At 38.2% G+C, this 20,644-nt stretch overlaps 1 protein-coding gene across 12 annotated transcripts in view; it reads left to right on the top strand.

Moving 5' to 3' along the window:
- Positions 1 to 20,644, top strand: part of Dysc (whirlin protein dyschronic) — an 81,746-nt gene that overhangs the window by 38,991 nt on the left and 22,111 nt on the right. For 10 of the 12 annotated variants that reach the window (XM_071794375.1, XM_071794367.1, XM_071794373.1 and 7 more), the window contains 3 exons: positions 3,272 to 3,426; positions 9,448 to 9,529; positions 10,625 to 10,732. In XM_071794375.1, coding sequence (XP_071650476.1) covers positions 3,272 to 3,426; positions 9,448 to 9,529; positions 10,625 to 10,732 — 345 coding nt within the window. The remainder of the gene's footprint in view (positions 1 to 3,271; positions 3,427 to 9,447; positions 9,530 to 10,624; positions 10,733 to 20,644) is intronic. The other 2 variants (XM_071794378.1, XM_071794374.1) reach the window with 1 other exon arrangement.

The raw sequence follows: 20,644 nt of genomic DNA, 5'->3' as shown, positions 1-20,644 counted from the left end.
ACAACCACCATACATTTATTTATTCATAAACTTAAGTATAACAATGATGATACTTAAACAGTAATAGCTATAACAATGATGAAACACTAAATTATATTTAATATTTAAATATCATCACCGTTATACAAGGAGACCAATTATATAGAGACCACAAGGGAAATCGATGTAAATGACAAATATGAGAATGGACATTCGGGAATAGAATAATTATCGCTCGTTATCGGCGACGGCGACAGACGCAGATTGCGACCGGCGGTCGAAGCAGGATGGATATCCGCGATCAGGTATCGATTGGAGAGGTGCGAGGCAACGGAGAACGCCACGCACAAAGGAGGACGCTCTTATAGGAAGAACGAAGGATCTCCCTCGGTGGAGGGATCCGCGATCCTCTCGGAGGCCGTTTCGCGGAAAGAATATTCTTTATATACCGCTCTCGCGCGCGCGAGAGAGAAAAGAAAGGGAAGCGCGCAATATCGATCGCCATTACGATCGATCCTGTTCCGTTTGATCGTTCCGGTCTGTCGTTATCTTCTCCTCGAACAAAGCATGACTCGTCTTTTAGGAAAATGACTTGCAGCCCCTTCGTCTCTTTCTCTTTACAATCTCTCTCTCTTTCTCTCTGTCTCTCTCTTTCTCTCTCCTTCCGCGCTGAGAACAACAGCTGCCTGATGATGAACAAAACTCGCTCCCGGTACAAGGAAATATCGAGATCCGTCGAGTAAATGACATGGCCTCGAGCGCGGCGAACAATTTTGCCATGTTTCTGCTACGCTGATAATATTTAATGGCCTCTCCTCTCTAACGTTACCCGAATACGTACGAGCCTGTACGATTTGAAACACCCACACCTTCGAATTTCTTCTACCAGATAAAAAGGGTCAGTAGCGCTAAATTCACACGTAATATCATGAAAAAATACTGGGAAATAAATTATATGACTTTTAACAGCCATCTTTTTTTTCGTCTCTTTCTTTTTTATTTAATCATTTTGTTTGATTTTTTTTTTATTTTGTATCCATTTACATACTTTTAGCGCCGCAATTTCCTTCGTTCTTAGTACACGTAATAAGATTAGTTGTAGTAAATTATGTATAATTAGTAATTTGTTATTATTAATTACGTTGTTTATTTTACCGACACGAGGTTCATTCGAACGAATTTTGTTCGTCCAAGCGCAGCTTTTCCTCAGCGTGTCTTTCTCTTTCTTTTACTTTCTCTGGAATCATGCCATGCTGTGAGCATTCTCTTCTTCTACTTTTTATACTTCTTCTTCTACTTATATTGGCTCTCATTCACCGCTACTGCTATTACTATTATTTTATAATCTTACTTACATGCTGCGCTACTTTGCTCCCTGCGATTAATCCGTGTTTGCCGGCAATTCGAGAATCGATTCCATCGTATTGGATTTTTTCGAAACATACCTATTTTGGGCCATTATTTATTCTCTCTTTTATAATTAATTCAATATTTTCCTGTTTTCTATAATTATGATTATTATATTAATCATAATTATAGAAAAAAGGCAAACACTTAATTAATCATATTTTGCCCAAAACTCGGGGGAATCGATAGCGAGTAATTGAGGGCAAAGCATCGGATGTCACTTTACGATTACGTTGCATAATTATAATTAAACGGAAATTTATATTATAATACGCATAATTTATATAATAACACGTAAATTATAATATAAATTATGTAAATATAGAATGCAAAATATAAATAACGCTGTACATATTATACACTTTATACATTTATGATACCTTTCTAGTCTAATTTCTAATATAATTATAATTATGCTCTAAATAATCTTTCTATGTTTATAGTTTATATGAACGCTCTCTTCACCGCAATTAAAAGAAAGATATATAATTAGGATTTCTCATTGTGAGAAGATGTTGCGACATTCTTTTTCTTAATTCTTATCATTAGTTGGATACGATCTGTTAGATGCCTGCTGCTAACAGACAAGTAGAAAGCTGCTGTGCTCGCCAGACACCATCTTCCTCCCACCTTCTCTTTCACTAAAAACAACATTAAGAGACGCTCCGTTCCGTTTCACGGTTTCTTCGCGAGCCAAGCGATCGCGAAAATCGAGAACTAAAAAGCGTTTCGTTCTCCGCGCGGCAGAATCGACAGTAAACTCAACCAAACCTCGCGCGAGTACAAAATCGAAGCGAATTTTTTGCCCGCGAGTATCCGTTCGGCTAGAAAAATCGGACCGACGAATCGACGCTTGATTTACGACGCACAGGCGCGTAGATCGGCTGTAGATCATTCCGGCCCCTCGCTGGTGATCTTGTAGAGCCGACGCGTCCGGGTAGAGCCTCGGTAGAGCGTCGTAAATCAAGTGTCAGCTGCACGCGGAGACAAATGTTGCCGACGGAACGACGCGCGACACGTCGATCGATGATGAATTATTGTACAATTGCTAATTTCGCCGGTGCTTGAACTGCAATTGCCACTAAACCAAGTGGGTCCGAGCTGATTGATATTAAGGTTAATGAACCGCGTGAAATAAGCTTAAATGTATTAAGTACGTGATTTAATTATATCTTATCATTCCAAGGAAACGAAGGAATTAAAACATAACAGAATATATTCCGTACTATTAATTGTCATTTTTTATCATTTAAATTTTTTTTATTTAATTAGAATTTGACGCAATTGTTATTTTAATAATCATAAATATATTATTTTATTTTATAATATCGGAATACTAATCATTTTATTTATAATTAAACACATCTAACTTTAAAATTATTTTATCTATCATCATAATGTTGTTAATTTTCATCACGTATTTAACTAGAATTTTAATCATTATTCTAATACCAATAAATATATATAATGCTACTTATTATTTCATCAATTTAATTATATCTATCATGCCTACACTCTTATTTAATTTAATTAAGCGAGATAGAAATATCTCTCAATTTATCTCTTGAACTTGAATTATGCTTATTCAATTTCGGTATATTTTTTAATGCGCAATCACTAATTTATCATTGCGGAAATTATATGATGATATCTACCCGCGAAAATGACGTTTGTCAACGTCGTTGCGAATAAATATTTGCGGACTCGCGCGAGATAACGGCCCGCGGGGATATTTCTTGTATCACTTCACCAGCGCGTCGATGAAATCATCGATCGGCCGATCGCCCCTCGTTCGAGGAAAGAAAATAAGCAGATAAGCACTCTTTTTTACGCGGCAACGCGGAAAAGGCGCACGGGACATGATAGGACATCTGATTTCTCGCAGAGGGGTGCGCCCGGTGGTTGTTGCCGTCCGGGACGACTGGTGGACGTCGAGGGAGACCCTCTGGGAGTGACGGGCCCTCTTCTACCGCGGGATAGCCAGGAGTATAGATCGCCGAGCGAGGACAGCGGTCTCGGGGCCGACATGCCCAGGACCAGGTCGATCGCATGATCTCTCTAACGCTGGATGGATCGCGAGCCGCCATTTTGAACGGGCGTAATTTTTTTCACGCGTTAAAGAAAATCGTGAAGTCGATCCCAAGTCGTTAAGAGTCGACGCGCGGTAAGGGGAAACCATTAAAATTACGATTACCTCGTGATTACTTCGGTCGAGACTGAAGAAGATGCGGATAAGATGGTGACATGATGGCTGGCTCAAAATGGCGACAGTGACCCCTTCAGCGTTGACTTTTACCATTCTCCCTTCGTTACAGCTATTTTTGCGTTAAGACCACTTCCCTTTCGCCGTAGCCGCTTGAGTTTGTTGCGTAGATACACGAAGAACTAATTAGCGAGGGACACACTTACTGGCGATCATTTTCATCTAAGCAACGAGTTTATGAAGCGCGACTTGTATAGGGTGTCTGCCAACCGCATTACTTTTCAAATTAGATATCTTGATATGCAAAAAGTCAAATTATCTCTTTACATAAATTAAAATTTCGGGCTTTTAAAAATATATTTGTTTCGATATTTAAAATGTCTGAGATATTTAAAAAATAGAATATTATACATGGAAAGAACAAATAGCGCGTTCAAGTGTTGAGAAATTGGCTCTCAAATTGTCAATTAATCCACTTATCGTTAATCAATGTAACTGCGCAATGCGTTAATTAATTTAACAGGAACTCGCAGTTACCCGTTGCAGAACGCGCTGTACAGCGAGCGACAATTTACTTTCGAGGCACGAGAAGGTCACGCGGCATTTCTGCGCGGCGACCGAACGATTGACAAACAGTTAATTATATCCTTTCGCTTCCACGAGCGTCAACACTCGCGAAGGGAATCAGACTCACGAGGCTTCGCGCGAAGATCGCAGGTGAGCTCGAAAAAATCTCCCCGGCTCCTCTCGAGTAGGATCAACGTAAATGGCGTTTCTCTGTAGGGTACGCGCTGGGTACATCGATATTTCATTTACCGCCACGTTGCCCCCGCTCTTCTCTCTCATTCCTCCTCTGGGTCCCCACGGTATCCAGACCCCTCTTTCTTCAGCATCCTCAAACTAGCCGAGTACCCAGGTATGTAAACAGACGGAACTAGATGCGTACAGGGCGCGCTTCGGCAACAGTTCAATGCACCTACCTTCACCGCTGCAATACCTGGTCGAGATGTTAATGGCTCTTACCTTCGCCGTTCTAAAGAAATCAGAAGCGACGGCACGTTGTTATTCATCGTTGCATCCATTGATTATTAATTTTTTACGTCGGAATTGAGAAACTATAGTTGTGAATTTTGCAGTAGACGCTGAAGTAGATTATTATAGTTTTTTTCACCAACCCGTGTTTAACCCAGTTCGATCTGTGGATCTTCATCATATTAATGCCGTAAAAATCATTTGAAACGTTCTTCGCTCATAACCATTAAAGATTAATCGCGTTAACGTTTCGTTGAAACTCGATTAGTGACTTTATCACAGTACATATTTTAAAACTTCAGGTGAATAATATTTTTATATCGTTATTGCCTCGTTAAGCTCGAAGGGTTTAATAAGTTTGGCACGAGGCAGATTCGTGTTTTTCGTGTTCTCCGAGTTCACTCATAATTATCAAGACTAAACCTATAAAGTACATAGTTCAGTTTTAGACCGTTAATTGCCCGCGTGACATTATCGAGGTAACAAATATTCCGAGCGCACGAGCCGGGAAACTCTGTTATAGCTAACATTTCGAAGACGTCGGCCCATGCGGGCGATGGAATGCTTTGCCGAGCTTTGCCTGAAATCTGTGGGACGAGTGCGCGAAGGGCGAATCGCCGCAAAGGTGATCTTTTCCACGTGGCGGCGCGTGGGAGGGAAATCGATAATCGAGGTGGATTTAGTTGGCGGAGCGAGTGCACGACAGTTTTCACTATTCTACATTTCCATTCGCGACACATGCCCCGACACGCCGACAATCGGCGACAAGCCATTTCGATTTCACGGAAATGACTGTTGTGCCAACGAGGCGTGGAAATGTTTCGTTATTGTTGAAAAACAATTTTATTAATTCGCCCCATTTTTAATACTAATGCAGCTCTGTGGAGTATTAATTAAGAAATTTTAATGCAGATTTTTCCATATTCAACAATTATTACCAGAATATTTATTAGCACTATCGTTGTGAAAAATGCAAGCGGGATTAAAATGATTCCCGAAAATAAAAAAGATCCTAATTATACTAATAAAATAATGAAGCTTCTATAATAATAAAACTTTGGTTATTCGATTACTCTGTGTGTTATTACTTATTATAGAAGGTTGAATATTTATTAGCGCAATCACGATTAATACAAATTGAATTAGAATTTAGTGGAACGCTGCTCACATCTGTCCGTCCCCATCCATCCATCTGTCCATCAAAGAGCAAATTAAACGTGAAAACGAAATTCGTCAGAACGGTTGAAAAAATTTTAATAAAACCTTTGCCAAAATTAATTGCTATTAATAACGCAAGTGTAGAATATTCATCGATATAAGAAAAAATTAACGTGAAGACAAAACTCGTTAGAGAACGGTTAAAAACATTTTAATAAAACCTGTTCCAAATTTAATTATTACATTAATAAGTAGCAAAGAATATTCCTTAATATAATTATTATTAACACAAAAGATTTTAAAAAATTTATAATAGACATTTTGCTTGAAAATTAATACACGAAGCTATTCTAAAATGATTATTTATATATTTGACGCAAGAAAAACTATTATTACGTTTAAATAATAAAGCCAGCAAAAAGTTCGTAAAAATATCTCAGATTTTCAGGAAATGTCAAGCACTATTTACGTTTACTTGACTAAAGAAACTCTTTTCCTCTTGAAAATTAACGTGTAATTACAAACTATTATCCAATCTCAAATCACGGGTTTAGAAATACTGGCTACTATAATGTTTCCTCGTCGACCGTTACCGAACATATGATAAAAAATTGCTCGAAAGGAAATAAACGCATCTATTGTGATTTTCTGTTACATAGTTACATTGCTGAATTCACGACGACTTTCTCCACGAATGCATCACACGCACGCAATTCACGTTGAATCGCAAATATGAAAGTAAATTTTGCGGGATCGATAGCGAGCGCGCGAATGCGGCGGCCGGCGAGATACCTATGGAGAGGAATTCAACGCGCTTTATACTTTGATAGCTTTCACATCTAGCGGGAACGAATGGACGGACGGATGGACGGAGCGAAAACGTTCCGCTTTTGATCCTCCCCGGAATGCTCGTGATTTCAATATACCTCCGCGCCTTTGTCCGCCGATCTAATCTCCACCTCGAATTCTATCTTTTGTCGCGCGCGCACGGGACCAGCCGGCATGGCACCGGACTTTCTTTCCGAGACAAAAACCGCCCTCTGATACCGAGAAAGGACTTTACATTTCGCCGCGTCATGTCAAAAGAGACTTGCGCGTTCTCATTTATATATTTTACGTGAAATTTAACGTTAGTATGAAAAAAGATGTAAGAAAATTGTAATTATATGGCAATTTTTCAAAGTAATACTGAAACTTTTAACTGAGTCCAAAACTTATTATTTGTATTTATCTTTATACTTGTAATTGGATATTTACATACATCTCCAGGCTCATTATATATCAGATACAATTTTCATAGATCCGTGATTTATTCGTTTTTGATTTGCTATTTGTTAAAAAGTCTCATTTTTATTTTATTTTCTTTCGACACTAGAATTGTTTAAAATTTTATTAATAAAAGTCTTATTCTTATATTGATACATCAAGTAATTTGAATTTTAAACACGTTGAAAATATCAACATAAATACATGTATAGTTACGCTTGCAAAATTAATTAATTAATGTGTATTCCCACCATATACCATGGTGTGTACAAATAAAGTTATTTTATATTTCTTTGTTTAATTTTTACGTTTCGTATAAAGAATGAACATTTGTAATTTTTTAATAAATCAAGAAAATAAAATTAAATCACCATGAGAAATACAACAATCCACTTTTTTCCTGATTTTTTAAAATCATACGTTTTACATCTCATTCCTTTCAAACAATTTTATTCCCCATGAGAGTTTAGAACAAAAACAAAAGTAATAAATTAAATTTTCCGTTTCTAGATTACAACAAAAGCACATAAAAAAATTATTTATTAAAGCATATTGCATATATGCGTTTATTAAGCCGTGCTATTTAATCGCGCTGATATTATTTTCAAGCTTATCGTGCGGCGCATTCTTAACGCGGACTGCCGTAGTTTCTGTAGAAACGATCTCCGCGGCGCAGTTTTAAACGGAGCCGAGGGCAACGACGAGAGAGCCCTTGAAATTTTCACACCAACGTGCTTTCTTACACACTAGGTCGTATCCCGGGTAACAGAATGAAACAAATGAGCTTTGGCAGTCGCCAGTACCGTAATCGCTTCGGTAACGAAATGTTCGTCGCGAAACCGAGCTCCCGCGAGTCTCTCTCTTTCGCCAACCGACGTGCTTTCGCGCGGTCTCATCCGCAAAAATAAATAAAAACCGCGGACGTATTTCGTCGCTAATCCTAGCTCTAAAAATAAGTGACCTGTTTTATGATTTTACGCTTTCCCTCGTGGAAATTAGAGAATTAGATTAATCTTCTGATTAAACGTGCTCGTCTCGCGAATTTGGTTAATGCGCAATTCAACAAATCGCTTCTTGCTTTAGACCGATTGATGCAAATATTAATTAGTTTAGAAAACATTAATTAATTTGTTATATAAGAAAACACGTCATTTTCCTTTTTTTTTATTTTTTTTTATCGAGAAAGATTACGCATTCGTAAAACAGGAAACTCAAATGGCGTGAGAGTGAAAATTGGCAGTCTGCGGAGATAATGATGGTGATTAAGAAAAAATTGATTGCGAACAAGGAGAAATTCTTCCTATCGATGCCACCTGCGATCTGAAATTACTCGTCTCGAACGTCCGCAGTGTGACGGACGTATATCTATACCGACGATGACGCGATCCAGAAGCGAACTATATTAATCACGGCTATAGAAACTTGCCTGTGTAATCGGTGCCGCGTAACCTTCATGTGTTCCATACTGCTTTCCAACTTTTCCGGGTGAGAATCCGTTTCGTGCCGTTTCTCATCTCGTGCAGCCTAAGCCACCTCGAAAGCGAATAAACGCTCGTCATCCAGCGAGTTATCGAGCGATTCCGATTACCCGATCGGAAACTCTCTCGCTTCTCGAGCCGTCCGATCACGTAGTTCTATTTCCGCCTATGTCCGCATGAATCTGGACGTCTATTTGAATACATTTAAGTATAACTGGATAAATATACAGGGTGCTTCCTAAGTACTATCCAATATTTGAGGAATTTGATTTTTTCTTGTGAACTTTCCTTCATAAAATGACTTCAAAAATCAACTTTAGTTGTGAAAAAATCAAACTCCTAAAATATCAGACAATGCTTAAGAAATATTCCGTATTTTAGTGATACATTTCATTAAGACAGATCACTCAGATCGTAATTCTGTTGCGAATAGTGAATTATATCCGATATTCCGGAAATAGAACTGCGCGATCCCTGAAGCTGCGCTTATTGAATTTTGAAATTCATTTTACCGAAGTATCGTCTGCTGTAGTATTTGCTTTCATTAGAGATTAGAATGTACTACAGGATAGATATTAGAGACGAAGGGTAGGTTGGTGTGTGTGATGAAACCATTTTCGGATTACATCTTCTCGAGTCAAGGGCGTCAAATCAAAGAGAAGGCGCCTTTCGAAATTAGCTGTCAGCTTTCGGCGCTCGCAATTGTCAAATCGGCTCGCAAAATTCGCAAATCTCGCGAACGTCGTGTACTTCCGCTTGATCACCTCCTCCCCTTTGTTTCCGATCGGGACGATCCTACGTCCGACGACGAATCGTCCCGATGACACCGATAGGGCTAATAAGACGAGGCGCGCGCGCGATTTGATAAGAGCGGTCGCGGTGCGGGGGTGGGTGGTTCTGAAATGGAAATTTTGCCAATTGCAGAGTGGGCTGCAGGAGGGCGCAGCAGCACCAAGTGACGACCTCCGACCTCGCCCTCTCCAATGATGACGAGTGCGACAATCAGGTACTGCGGGAGTATCCTTTTCGAACCGTCGCGCCGCGGTGATCCTTTGCGATGCAGCGAGCCTTTCGATTAGACTCGCTGAAGTCGAAATCAGATAGAGAATTCCACTCTTTAAGGGGATCCTATAGTGACAGTAGTTACCGACATTTCTTAATTAAAAGAAATCTTTAAATTGACTTTACAGAATTGCAAAATTCTTGTACAGAAATAATGTACGCACAAAAATCTAGTGCAGGACACACGATTTCATATCAGAAACGAAAAAAAATTAAAAATTTGGGCACATACAGCTGTTACCTGACGACAATATTTGCTTAAACAAAAATACTGCAGTTTATATATATATACAAAATGATACCCAATTGCACTAGGGACAACATGTAGGAACAATATCGTGCAAATAGAACTAAGATTCAAAGCCTGGAAAAAAAGATTTTCACTAACGCAGCTTTATTAATGCAAAGGCACATTGCAGGTTGATAGGATAAGCAATATTGCGTGTAGCGAGAGATGGTGCAGAAATGTCTCTCGTTAGACAAGGACAGATATAGATATATAACATAGAAAACAGAATTAGAAATGTTGACATTATCGACATCGAGGAAGCTCGGCCTTCGCTATAGGATTCCCTTAAGTATCCGAAAACGGATGTTCCTATTTTTTAAACATCGGATCCGAAATCGGTTTAAAGAATAGGAATAATTAGGAGACTGTACGTCGCGTGGATTTTTTAGAAAATAATGTAGCTCACTGATAGCTCAAACTCTCTTCGCAATTTGGTTCAATTTGAATTTTAATTTCCAAACATTCTAGCTTCATCTTAATTTTAACGTTTTTTGTACAAATTATTAAGCATAACAAAAAACCGCTGTTTTTTCTGAGAAAAATTACGACAGGAACACCGTATGGGTGAAAGGGTTCGAAGGGATACACCCAAGAAAGCCGCTAAAGCCGGATATTGCGATTTTTTATCCCCGCTGAAAATTTGTGTCATCGATATCGTCGTAAAAAAAAAAAAAAAAAAAAAAAAATATTGAAATTGAAAGCTTTCTCGCGATCAATCGGGATGAGACACGGTTATGTCCTTTTTTCCAGGATTACGATGACGAGATCGAGAACGGACGGGGTCGCAGACACAGTTCGCCAGGCGGCTCGCGAGGTAACCCCAGGGATTACGGCCATCATCTGCACCCAGACAATTTGGTGAGTCGACCAGCACAAATTTGATCATCGGACATGGCACTTTGAGACCACCCTCTATATATTCTCTTCAATGCCATTGAAAAACTCTGATCGCATTTGAAAGTGAAAGAATCCGCTGACGTGCAGCGCAATTCCTTTGATGTAGGTAGATTTAAATAAAATGATTTTTACTACAAAGTGAAACGCGATAATATACCGATACGTGAGTTCGACGAAGAAGATATTACTTCAAGATTGAGAGATTTTAGTCGAGTACACGCAGATTCTAACTCTTTAATTTATATTATATATTAAAATTGCATTTTTAAATTTAAAAATTTATCAAAATATTTCAGTTTTTGATAATATGTTATTGTTGTTCTCACGTAACAAAATAAAATTGTTTTACGCATTCTTCAAATGTAAACTTTTGTATGTTTGTTATTTGATATTTAGATTGAGAATTTGACAAGATATTGGAGTATTACTATTGTTTTACAAGGCGATCGGATTTTTAATGAAATTTTTTATTTGAAGATAGATTTACTGTAATAGCTTTATCGTAGAATAGGACAAGGAAGACGAATTATAGATACCTTTTAAAGCGCATCATATCATTCTAGGATAGGCGATCCTCTTATAGAATTAGATAAGCGATAGTGTGACAGTCTCTCGGGGAAATTTTTAGTAATTCAAATTTCGCCTCACGGTAATTTGCGTCCGACATAATTAATGCACGTTGCAAGTTGATCCCGTTACAGGAATAATTACACAAACGTAGATTGGTGTTTACAGAACAGGTAGAGTCAAGTATCGCGTGTTGCAGGCAACAGGTAAATCTTAAACGCCCCTTACTTTATGCAAATCCCACTAAAATGTTACATCGTGCGGCGTTGTTACATTGTGCATTAAAAAATGTCGACTCAAAAAATCTGACTGGATTTTAAACACATAATATTCCATTTAATTATACACACATTTTTTTTACAAGAACATTCAGTTGATATGTATAAGATATTATTGTGTATAAAGGTCGATCTATTAATAATTTATATCATTCCTCATTTATTACTTATTATTTATGTTCTAATTTAGTACTAAATTAATTATTATTAAATATTATAATTTTAATAATTCTACACTGAGAAAAAAAGCTGTTGCTTCAATTAAAATGCTATCACGGGGTGCCAAAAACATAAGTAGTTTATTCAATTGTATTATTGTTAGACCCAATATCTGGATTATTAAACCAATAATTTAATTATTGATTATTATTAGACTCAATATCTGGATTATTAAACTAATAATTTAATTACTGATTTAATAATCCAGATATTAAGTTTAATAATAATACAATTGAATAAACTATTTATGTTTTTGGCACCCCGTGATAGCACTTTAATTGAAACAACAGCTTTTTTTCTCAGTGTATTGATTTATATTCATATCAGATCTATATTGTATTATTTTTTCCTTACTTGATTTGTAATAGCTACCGTTTTATTTCTCTAATCCTTGCAAACGAGTAGTTAAACGGAAGTACGTGCGAAATCGTATTTTTGCCAGGCGTGGCCTCATTTAAATTCGCACATAACGCGCTCGTGCAACGTCGCGCGTTAATTTCAGCGTTTAATTTGTGCATGCCGGTTACTCGCGTACAGTTATTTGCGCGCAACATATATACTGCGTCACTCCATCAGAGCGAATTTTTAGAATAAAAAAAAGTGCATCTAACAAAATCCTTTCTATGAAAAAGATTCGAAAGTCGACTTTATAAATTTATAAATTAAAAATTTATCGCTAAAGGATATTGCGTGATATTCTCTACACATATATCACATTCATGTTTGCACAATTGCGCCTTTCGTTATCTAGCAACGTACAATCATCGAAAATCGAAACCGCAAACATGAGCGTAATAAAGCCTATCTTCTAAATCATTTTTGCGCTCCGCGCCAACACGTTCTATGACTCGCATAATCTCTTGTATGTAAACGTAATCGCGATATTAACCGGATAATGATACCTCATTGCCGTGAGTGCACATTTGCGGCAACGAGATGGGGTGACGCCGGATTATCGCAGTAATTCGCATCGCTCGTAAATACGCAACGCGTCCCCGAGAGGAATCTATCGATCTTTACAAATGCGTTGTTATTCGACAAGTTATAAAAATTAAATATTCATTGTAATCGCAACAGAGAAAGAGAACAATATAATAGTAATAAGTGATATCGATTGCGATAATAAATTTTCTCACGTATTTGTTTCCTCCCTGTCAATTTATTCTTATTTATAGATCGCTTTTTCAGTGTTTACACTTCTCGAGTCCTATTTTTGTTCAAACAATCTATTTAAGTGGAGATTTTATAAAGGTCAATATAATTCGTGTTTTGCGCTTGCTTTGCGTTAACTGATGCAGCATCGCGCTGCGAACTTTGCGCGATGAACCCCCCGAGAGACAGTCGCATGATCGCGCCCCGATATCGACGTAATGTTATTATAGGCGTAGGTTCAAAGTGGTAGATTTACCAATCCATTTAATCGCGTATAGCCATATAATGCCCGTGTCACACTACGTATCGCGGACGCGGATCGGATTGGGATTACGGATCGCGGATCGGATATCAGCCAATCACAGATGAGCTGCTCGTCCATGATTGGCTAGATTACGATCCGCGATCCGCAATCTCAATCCGATCCGCGTCCGCGATACGTAGTGTGAAGAGCACTTAATAGTCGTTATAGACCATTGTAGTAATCCATACAAATGTGGCAACAATTTAAGCTCGTCGCGCGAAAGTTTCGCGTTTTTTTTTCACATCTTGTCTCGGCGATTTCAATTATACTTCATTCTACGACGGCAGGAATAAATAAATAAGCGCGGTTTTTAACGCGGAATAAATGCATCAGATGAGATATCCGATATTCGTCCACGATATCAACGTTGTCCAGGAAATTCTACATAAAAGATAGAACCGAGAGAAGAAACGGAAATAAAACCATATATTATCTTTCGGAAATTCTATGAAATGAAAAAAGTTCCGGAAGTTTAGCTCTTAAACGTTACCCTTTAAAAGTGAACGTTAAATATTATCGCTTTGTCTTTTCTCTTAGTATTTGCGAGTAACTCTTTGAAGTCTTAAGAAGGTCGTTATACTTAAATACTCCTCGAGGAATGCAAAGAATTTCACGAAAAGCTCGGCGCGTCTTACGAAGGCCGAGATTCATTGGATCTCAGCGCGTTGTTCTCAACGATGACATGCAACCGGGAGGGGAATGGAGAAGATCTCTACAGAATTATAGCGAATTCGCGACGGGACGGTACAATGAGATCGCTCAGGTACAAGAACGCGATAGATGATGGAGGTATGCGAGCAGGTGCTGGTACGAAACGAACGGAAGAGCAGCTCGGGCAGCCACAGTGTTATCGACGTTACTGACGTGAGATAGTTTTGCCTGAAAAGTGCCTACGATCGTTTCGTTCTCCCTGAGAGAATAACGACTTCTACCGACTATTACGCCAACGTCCGACGGCGGATAAAAAAAAACGTCCAGATTGCCTTCTCGAGGGCAGGTGCGTAGAACGGGATGATGAGGAAACCGCGATTTTATGGGAGACATCATAACTATACATTTGCTCTGCTTGAAACAGTCAGAAACTCTCGAATAGAGCCGCGATAGGAAGGAAATAACAATTATCGGAATTCCCTTCTCGAGATGTTCGAAGAACTTCACGATCCAACAGCTTTTGTAGATTTAACGATTCTTAATATCAACATCAATTTTAAACAATGTATCATGGTAAGTTCAATCTCGTTAACTGATTTTACTTATTAAGCTTGGATTATTTTGAGAATCGGAATGACTTCGTACTTCTTACCATCATCCTCAGCACATATAAATAAAATAAGGAGAATATTATTAATACAAATTTTATTTTATCGAGTTATTCAATATCAATAATATATAAACAAGTTTTGTTCTTATTTTAGATCGGATGATAACTAAATACTTGTTTAGAAGATTGATTCGCGCAATCTACTTCCCTTTCATGTACACGAGAAAAAAAAATACCCTCGGAAATTTATCTCCTCATTAGCCTCCGCGATTCTCGACTTTATACTTTATATACCGTCGTGCAGGCAGAAGGAGAAAAAAGTGCTAGCGCTCCACACGCGAGAGCAGAGGTGATGTGCAATTGAGATAATCGAGAGAATACGTTGCAGTATGGGATCGCGACCGCGTTCGAAAAGAATATCGGGAGCCAATGCCAAGGTCGACTCGATATAATTAAGATAATAGCGACGAGCTGTAATGCCTTGTACGAGGTCGTTATCCAATTGCACGCGGAGACGTCATCCTCAGAATTCATATTTGCCGATATATGTCTATATTTATCCGAACGCGGTCCAATCATTACTGTGAGGACAATATATAATTTTAGTAAATTATATAATTGCCTTATTATAAGACTCCAACAATTAATGGCTTGTCCGAGAATTTTTTTAGTTTTGGAGTTTGCAATCAATTGCGATAAATCCATTAATCGACAAATATATAAAAATCTATTCATATTTATACACATGTACAATTTGTGTAAATAGCTTCAGTGTTGGACTGCGAAGTTTCATAAGAAGCAGCCGTCATATCGAGACAGCATTCGATGAAATGCGGCTTTCGAGGAGGAACTTAAAGATCTCTCGGGATAGAACGAGCAACTGTGAGCAAAAACGGCCTCAAAGGGTTAATCAACGTGCCGGTGGGAAATTATAAATCGTTATCGGGAACTCCGTCGAAAAATCGCATCACGGAGTTAATTACGATGTAGTTTAATATACAGGGTGTTCCTGACATAGTAAACTACAATTTATCCGTGAATTATTAGATCACAAGAATATAAAATTATTAAGTAGAATAAATCATTCCTTAGTAGAAACGATAAAAAAAAGAGAAATTTCTTTTGACAACGTCAGATGCTCTTCGGTAACAAAAATCTCCAAGTTTTTCAATCTCTAATTTATTAGAGTATGACGAACGAAAACGAAATTAAACTACGAGTTAATCCTCTTATGTAATATAATTTGTTTATAATTTTTAAAATAATTCCTATAATTTATCGGAAATTCTGTTGTTCGGTGAAAAAAAAATATCAATTTTGAATTCGAGAATTTATAGAGATCGGATAGATAGGACATAGGACACCCCGTATATTCCTCGGTCGATCTCGACGCAGTTTGATTGTCGCTTTCCGTCTTTCTTTTCCCTCATAATGCACCCGTGCTCGTCTTATTGCGGGAAGAACGAGTAGAACTCAATGAGGGATTCTCGATAAGCGGACGGGGGAGCAAACAGCAGTAAAAGGAACGTAGGAGCCGCGCGTTTCACGGTCTCGCCGTTCGTCTCGCTCGCTGTTCATATCCCTCGTCGCGATCGATATCGCGATAGTCGTTCTACTCGAAAATCCCTTGCAGATTGTTCCCGTAATAACGGCGGATTAAAACGAGCCTATCCGCCTGCTCACGCGCGCGCGAGCGCACGAGCGCAATTTGCCACTCGAGAGGAGAGCAGCGGGTCCAGAAGTTTTGCCAAGTATTGGCTTAAAAAATACTATGATTTTAAGGTAGAGAAATTAAAAATTGAAAGCGACGTGACTTTCACCGTGTTTTATGCCGACATGGCTACTTGATATTCTAAATTCTAATTATGCAGTATCTCAATAAGATTATGATTTTAGAGTAGAGAAATTAAAAAAACTGAAAGTGAGTGACTTCTTGCTGCGAAAAAAACACATTTTTTCACCGTATTTTACGCCGATACGGCCACTCGATATTCTGAGTATGCAATATCTCATTTAGATTGTGATTTTAGATAGCGATATTAAAAACTGAAAGCGACGTGATTTTTTACTGCGAAAACACATTTTTCATCATATTTTACGCCGATCTATCTCGACATTCTAAATTCTAATTACACGAAATCTTAATTAGATTATTATTTCACATGATATGCGAATGTTACATTTAACGTTAACGTTAAATGGGAATGGTCAGAATGTAAACACTGGAATTGTTCAACCATGATTAGAATACATTGCACAAAGAGGAATTCGCGAATACGTCGCTTTCACTGTATTAAATTTTACTCCGATGTAAATCCCTTCATTAATTTATTAAATTAATGTAACGTTAAATAAATTAATAAGTCTGACTCCAAATCTATAATTAATCCGTAATGCAAATTTACACGATAATTCGACACGACAAATCCTCCGTATAATTTATCTGGCGTTGAGAAATTTTCGTCGTCCTGTCAAATACATACACCTCAACCGCAATTTTCATTGCCGAAACTTCGCTTGGAAGCTCTTCGGCCATCCGATGCAACTGCGCATTACGTGATTTACTTAGAAATCGCGGTCGTTCACAAAATGGGACGAGAGGAAGGGAGAAGAGCAGAAGGCGCCGTCTCATTAGAATTGACTAATTAAGGCCGCTCGTTTCCATTAATGAAGTTCTGCTATTAGTCACTCGCCTAAGGTGGCCTAAAAGCGACTTACATATCGATTACAAGAATATATTTCTTTCTGTGGCGCGGAAAGCCAGTTATTGGCACTATTAAAAGCAGGAGAGGACATTTAACCCTAATCCCTCCAATCGTGCACTTTCGTGTCCCACGCGTTTCTAACGACGTTTGTTCTAGTCGTTTGTTCCGGAAAATCAACGGCCGTGGAATAATCCCCTCCACCCATAAAAAAAGTTGTTATAGTAGAGAACATCGGGTAGAAATTTCAGAGCCCTAGCTCATTTACTCTCGGAGCGGCAAACAATCAAAATCTCATTGATTAAATGGCGGAAAAAACGTTAGAGGGATTAGGGTTAATCTGACTTATCTAATTCAATTACTGTATTAATGAGGATCCGTTGATTCACTAGCACTCTCGCTCTCTTTCGAGACTCGTCTTTATTTTATTCACCTGATAAAGAATTATAGATGATACCTTCTTATATATGTTACATGTAACCAATGACAGATATCGAGATGATACAATACAAATTGATAATAACGTGATATAATAATAATTTATTATAAATAAGATGACGCGCTGCCCGATTAAACCATATGAAAATATGATTAAGCAAGACTCTCGTCTCAATGATTACTTATACCTAATGACAGAATATATTTAAGATTATGCTTTCTTAATAGGAATACTTTGCATCACTGCGTACAAGATTGCTTACATTAATTACAAGCTAATTAAAAACGCACGGTCGAAATCGACCTTGCTTTTCAACGACGCATGCCGCTGCGGATTCAGCGTTGAGATTCGTCTGCGAGGGCAGTCGAAAGCCGCGTGATAATTACTTCGTCCTTAACGCCACGAGGCTCTTAGGGCCTCGTGAATTCCGTTCGTGAACACTCCTTCCGTAGATCCTCGTCATAAGTCACACCCGGCGGGGACACCGCGCCGTGCCAAATCGCCTCTCGACTAATTGCACCCGACGATTGCGATCGATCGGAAGCGTAGGGAGGAACGAGGAGAACGGTTCCGCTTCTTCGAGCCGCGTTGCCGACGTTGTATCCTCGTCCCGATCTTCGCACTCGACGACTGCCGCCCGTTCCGAACTCACTCTTCCGCATGACCGACCAACTCGCCAGAGATATGCGAAGTGATAGTATCTCCGTGGCAGATCCTTTTGTAGAGCCCCGCTCGACGACGGAACAACGATCGAACTATCCAATCCGATTTCCGTTGTTTCATCGAACGTTTTCTTAAGTCTACATCGGACTTTTACTACTTTCTTTCTTTGAGAAAATTTTAATTGCATTCTATAATTATTAAATATTAAATTGAAGTATTAAATTAATTATCAAAGAATTATAGAATTTCATAAGAGGTATCTTAATCCAAATTTAAGGTATTCAAAGCAAGAATTTATCTTTAAAGTAATCTAATTTTGTAAACTATCAAAATCATTTTAAAGAGAATTAAAAAATGTTATAAAAGATAAGTAAAAATGTTTTAATCCAAATTTAGCGCAATTTTACCTTAATTAATTTAATTCAAAGTAAGAATTTATCTATAAAGTCATCTAATTTTGTAAACTAGCAAAATTATTTTTAAGCTAATTAAAAAATGTCATGAAAGATAAGTAAAATTATTTTAATCTATAGATTTAGCGCAGTTTTATCCTAATTGGCTTAACTCTTAAATTTAACTTATTCTAATTTGCAAATCAAAATAATGTTCAATATCTAAAGATCGCTTTCACAAGCATTTCAAACAAATATTATTCAACTGATAAATATCGTCAAAGTATACAACAGAAAACTCTTTTAAAATTCCACGGAGAAAACTTAAGAAAACGCTCATTGCAACGATAGAAAATTCAACGACGATTCGAGATCGCCCGTCGTCGGGCAGGGTCCTCTTCGTGATGTAGGCAGGCACGAGGATGGCGAGGAAGGTACGTGAAGTAAGTTTCCGCGCCCTCGCCGGAACCCTATAACGGCCGTGGAGTCGGTCAGAGCTTATCTTGGAGCGCCTGGCGTAGCTCCTCGGTGGCCTTGGCCACGTCCTGACCCTGCCGATGGGTGTGCATCTCCGGGCGCGCCGAATGCTGCACGGACGAGTTCGACCGCCGCACGGAATTGCCGCTGCCAAACTTGGGCCGCGGGATCCGCACGCGTTGAACGTCGCTCAGCCACGACTCCATGGCTCCCTTGTCTGGGAAGAAAGCAGTGACGCGCCGTTTAGAACGGTTAGTGAGTTAGCGATTACAGCCTGAACTTTGTTTAGAACTGAAATGAAGCGTCAAAGCGTGACGTGAGAGAGACCTGAGAGTTGCGGAATTTTATGTGTAGGAGTACAGTATTGTACAGCTTAATTAAAGCGAAATTCTAGAATCTCTGATGCTGCAGCTTGTAGAATTCGTGAATTCTGGATTTTGGGATTGCACGCGTTCTTTTCTCTGAAGAAAGCGGTGACGTGCACGTTTTGTACTGATTAGAGTCATTAGACGAGTCGATTAAATGAAAGAGCCTGAGGAGTTTGTTGGAATTGAGTTAAAGAATTGAGAAAGAGGACACCATAATTCTTTCTAGAAAGAAAGCAGTGACAGATTTATGAAACTAGCAGCATTTAATGTTACACGTGCACGCACTTTAGCGGAGCGATTAGAAGAGAGAGCCCCCGAGTTTCTTACAGCTATATAAAAAATATCAAAGTGAGAAAGAATAGGATAGTTCTTTTTTCTGAAAAGAAAGCAGTGACGTGCATTCGTAGTCGTGATCAGCATTCAGTGAGCGAAGCATTCAATGAGTGCATTCAATTTTAATAAATGTAGGTTACTAAATCAGAAGCCTACATTTATTAAAATTGAACTAAGCAAAGATAAAATAAAAGAAAAGAGCTGAAAACTTTGAAGTCGATGGATGTAAAGCTATGTGTGAGTCTTGAAGATTTCAGAGTGAATGAGAGTTTGCGAGTGGAATTTATGAATGTTAAGTTTTTTATAATCGCCGGATTTTAAGATTTAAAGGTATTCTACCATTCGTGGATTTTAAAATAGAGTTCGACGTTTGTAAATCTTTTAAAAATATCTTTTTGATCTTTATATTTTAAAATATTGTATATATAGATACTATAATTAATAAAATCTACAATCCGTATATTCTCATATTTACATAACATTTGAAGATTCCATAAAAGAAACGATAATAGAAAATAACTAATAAAATTCTACCAAGAAAAAAGAAAAAAGATACAATGGAGAGGCATATATCCTTTGTCAACAAGCTTCCAATTTCTTGAAAAACGAATAATAATACATACAGATATCCGAAATCGAAAATTTTACGACGTCGAGTGTCTACGGGGATCAAGAAGGTGCACACGAGCCTTAAAGTAAAGTAAGGAGAATAACGCGA

Source organism: Temnothorax longispinosus, chromosome 11, assembly GCF_030848805.1.
Source record: "Temnothorax longispinosus isolate EJ_2023e chromosome 11, Tlon_JGU_v1, whole genome shotgun sequence".
NCBI lineage: Eukaryota > Metazoa > Arthropoda > Insecta > Hymenoptera > Formicidae > Temnothorax > Temnothorax longispinosus.
This window is presented reverse-complemented; position numbering and strand designations above follow the sequence as displayed.